The sequence below is a fragment of the Setaria italica genome, chromosome IX, assembly GCF_000263155.2.
Source record: "Setaria italica strain Yugu1 chromosome IX, Setaria_italica_v2.0, whole genome shotgun sequence".
NCBI classification, from domain to species: domain Eukaryota; kingdom Viridiplantae; phylum Streptophyta; class Magnoliopsida; order Poales; family Poaceae; genus Setaria; species Setaria italica.
Genome location: NC_028458.1, coordinates 51,569,624 through 51,573,269, shown reverse-complemented (window position 1 = coordinate 51,573,269; position 3,646 = coordinate 51,569,624). Strand labels below are relative to the sequence as shown.

The 3,646-nt window shown below is 53.1% G+C and overlaps 1 protein-coding gene across 1 annotated transcript; it reads right to left on the bottom strand.

Annotated features, from left to right (window-relative positions):
* Window positions 1–226: 226 nt before the first annotated feature.
* LOC101783635 (U-box domain-containing protein 21) lies at window positions 227–1,922 on the bottom strand. The gene has a single exon (XM_004984996.3). The coding sequence runs from the start codon at window positions 1,819–1,821 to the stop codon at window positions 487–489; it is 1,335 nt and encodes a 444-aa protein (XP_004985053.1). The 5' UTR covers window positions 1,822–1,922; the 3' UTR covers window positions 227–486.
* Window positions 1,923–3,646: the final 1,724 nt, after the last annotated feature.

The window sequence follows — 3,646 nt, the reverse complement described above, 5'->3', positions numbered from 1 at the left end:
ATCCGTAATCTATAATTTATCCGTAATTGGCGACATGATGTTGATTAGCATACGATTCAAAACTAGGTGCACACAGTGTATCAGTGGCATGTACTGAAAAAGGTCTTTAGCCTCACTTAGCTAAAACCAACTTTACAAGCATGAGCCACCCCACATTTCAAGCATGAGGTCCTAAGAAAGTTCTAGTTGATGCAAATCAGTTCAGTAGTTTAGAATTTAGATCTGGTTTCTCTAGAATTTTCTGATCTGGTTTCTCTAGAATTTTCTTCAGATAGCATGACATTATATTGCTCCCCTTAAAATATGTTAAAAGAAACTTACAAGTTCTTCACAAAAGGAAAAGAAAATCAATATTTTCAGTTTGAACCTAAGCTGCTGAAATAGCATGGAAGCATGTCCAACAAAATTGCAACTATCCTATCTACTTACAGGTTACATCTCTCTTTTTTACAGTATCCACTTTTTGTACATCAAGTTCCTCCCGATTTAGGCCGACAGCTTATTGAGCCCTCTGAAATCCCCAGCATCGACACATTCGCCTACGCCCTTGTACTTGTTGAGCATCTTGAGCAGCTCGGTGGCCTTCTCCTTGGTTGCATCCCTGCAACCGACCTGCAAGAGGAGGAGCAGCTTCTGGAACGCGCCAACCCGCAGCGCCTCGACAAGGCACCGCGTCACCTCATCGTCCTCCTCCCCGTCGCGGGGCGCCCTGCCGAGCCGCCACATCGCCGACACGGCGAGCTCGGTGGCCAGGTCGGACACGCGGAACATCTTCTTGACCAGCACGGGCACGGCGAGCGCGTGCGCACGTGCGCTCTCGCGGCCTTCCTCCGACGCGAGCACCGCGTCGAGAACCGCCAGCGCCTTCTCGGACATGCTCTTGTCGGCCTCGACGAGGGCCTCGACGAGCACGGGGACGAGCCCGGCGGTGGCGAGGCGCGCCGCGACGCGCTCGTCGGACCGCGCCAGGTGGTAGGTGGCGACCATGGCGGCCTTGGTGGCCTGCGGGCAGATGGGAGCCTTGATGATCTTGACCAGCGCGTCTACAATCTCGTCCAACTTCCTGCTCAAATCCACGAACGCTCCGTCGCACGAGACGACCTCCTTGATCGCCAGCACGGCGTTCATCCTCCCCGCCAAGCTCCCGCTCTCCGCAATGGCGACCAGAGACCCCAGCGAGCTCGGCGAGCCCAGTGTCGCGGCGGCCTCCTCGTCCAGCGGCATCATGCAGACCAATGCCGCCAGTATGTCCTCGAGGACGCGCCCCGCCGGCGCGGTGTCAGCGGCGGAAGCGAGCGACTTGAACGCGGCGGCGAGCGCGCGGCCCGTGCCGATGGACGCGAAGCATCGCCTGTTCCGCTCGCTGTCCCTCGCGAGTGCCTTTATCCTGGCGACCACCTCGGCGCACCGCGGCACGGCGTCTCGCCGGCGCGCGGCCCCGGCGAGGTCGAAGAGGAGCTCGGAGGCCTGGACGGGCGTGACAGGGATCTTGGGCGTGGGGATCCGCTCGACGCCGCGGGAGCGGTTGGCGACGCACCAGTCCTGGATGACCCGGCGGATGGCGTGGTTGGGGACGAGGTCCTCGTGGCGGAGCGGCGCGTGGGTAACGGGGCAGGTGGCGCGGCCCGTGTCCAGCCAGGCCTCGATGCTCTCCCGGTCGTAGGTGATCCCCGTCGGCGCCGTGACGGGGTCCCGCATGAGGTCCAGCGAGATCGGGCACCGGAAGTGCGCCGGGATCGCCAGCTCCACGCCGCCGGCGCCGGCGCCGAGGGACACCGCCTTGGTGACCGCCCTCCGTGCTCTCCGCGCCAGCAGCGCCATCGAGACCAGCGGGATGAGCTAGAAGGTCAGGGGCTTGGACGATGAGTTCTTGGAGAGGCGTGCTGGGTTGTTCTCTTGGTGGGTGAGGTGTGAAGCGTTCAATGCGAAGACTGGGTGGGGGGCTGGAGGTGGAAGGCGGGTTCAAATAGGGAGGGAAGGCAACGGACGGGTAAAGGGTTTGAATTGGAACGTTGACGTTGAACGCATGTTTGAATGTGTGTATAAACCGCGGGGGAGGGAAGAAACGGTCGGTAATGCCTTAACGCGCGCTGGCTTTAGTTAGGTGCCAGCCGTCACGGTCCTTTTTCCTTTTTGGCAGATCCGGCAGGTCTAGCGTTTTCAGGCCATATTTGGGTTGGGATCACGTATAAAATTCGAAACCGGCTGAAATTAATTTGATTTTTTAGAATTCTTTGTGGAATTTAATAGTAGGACGAAAGAACACGTGTATGATCTTGTGTGGATGGATGGAGCTCATCCACCGGTCTAGCTTTCCTAATTCAGACTTCGGACCAGTTCGGAGTCAGTCCAGAATAGCAGCTTCATTCTGCCATACAAGTTTGTGTGTGTGTGTCATCGGTCTCGATTAGTACCTGATCGTAATTCACGCAAGCATTTCAAATTCATAAACATTGACAGGTTGATTACAGCAAACCCGTTTTACCAAACACTAGAAGCCGGGACCATTCCATGGTGAAAGTTGGAGCTTGAACAATTCAAAGTCCCAGTCATCAACTGTGCGCTGCTACCTTGTCAGCAATGGCACTCTTCTCAGCACTCTTGTGCACGGTACGGCGATTTTCGTTGCGAATCATCAAATAAGTCTGCCGAACCGGATCCGGCGCCGGCGCCATTTCGAATCCTAACACTCTTTCGGTCTGAAAAAACTTGGCTCCCATCATCACGTTTGAACTCCAAAAGCATGTCACAGTCTCAGGTCTCCCCGATGATTTTTTTTTCGAGAACGTCTCCCTGAGGAACTGCGACCAGAAATTTGTGTAACTCTGTTACGTATAACCATCCATAATTGTAGGCAGTAACTTGTAGTGAACTCTCTGGAAGAGCTGTTCAAAGAGTGCAGCAGTTCGTCACATCACCACGTGTAGTCACTAACAAAGAACTGCTCAAACCAAGTGAGCTGGTCTAGAAACTCATACAAGTAGTAACAGGTCAAATCACAGGTTCTCCTAAAACTGGCAGAAAGATACCTCCAAACTAGAGCTATCTTTTGATCTTTTCCTGCCCATGTGGAGTGCCTGAAAGCAACTCAGACAAAAGCCACCACTGAAATCCTTCCAGCACTGCTCCATTCAAAGTTAGCAGCTGTATTAAAATCTTGAAGAGGCCCTTTCGCTTTTGCTTTACAGCACTGAACTACTATGCGATTATCTGCTAAACGTAAGCATGTTATCTACGGCTGGACGTTCAAAATTGTACTAAAAATGTGCATGTTATCCAGGGCAAGAGGTTCTAAAGTCCGTAATGAAGTTACTCTGAATTCCTGCATCCTATGAAAGCATTTGCTAGAATGATAACAGTTTCCTTTGCAATGGTATTTTTGGAAGTATATCTTCATGGCAGCATTTTTTTTCTAGAAGCATGTCAGCTGTCAGATGAAGACTAACAACACCGTCTCCTCATTCTAGAAGTCATACAAGCGCCAAAAATTGGAGATCGAGCAAGCACGCACGCACCCGCCTTGCTCAAAGAACAGTGTCTCCATGACGATATTTCAGCTGAAACTATTTCCTAATGTCTGCATTCTTTCTCTAGAAGCATGTCAGCTGAAGACCAGCGTACGGTACCTGCTCCTCATTCTAGAGGT

Coding starts and splice junctions, on each gene's coding strand:
- LOC101783635 (XM_004984996.3), bottom strand. CDS start 1,821: ATGGCGCTGCTGGCGCGGAGAGCACGGAGGGCGGTCACCAAGGCGGTG.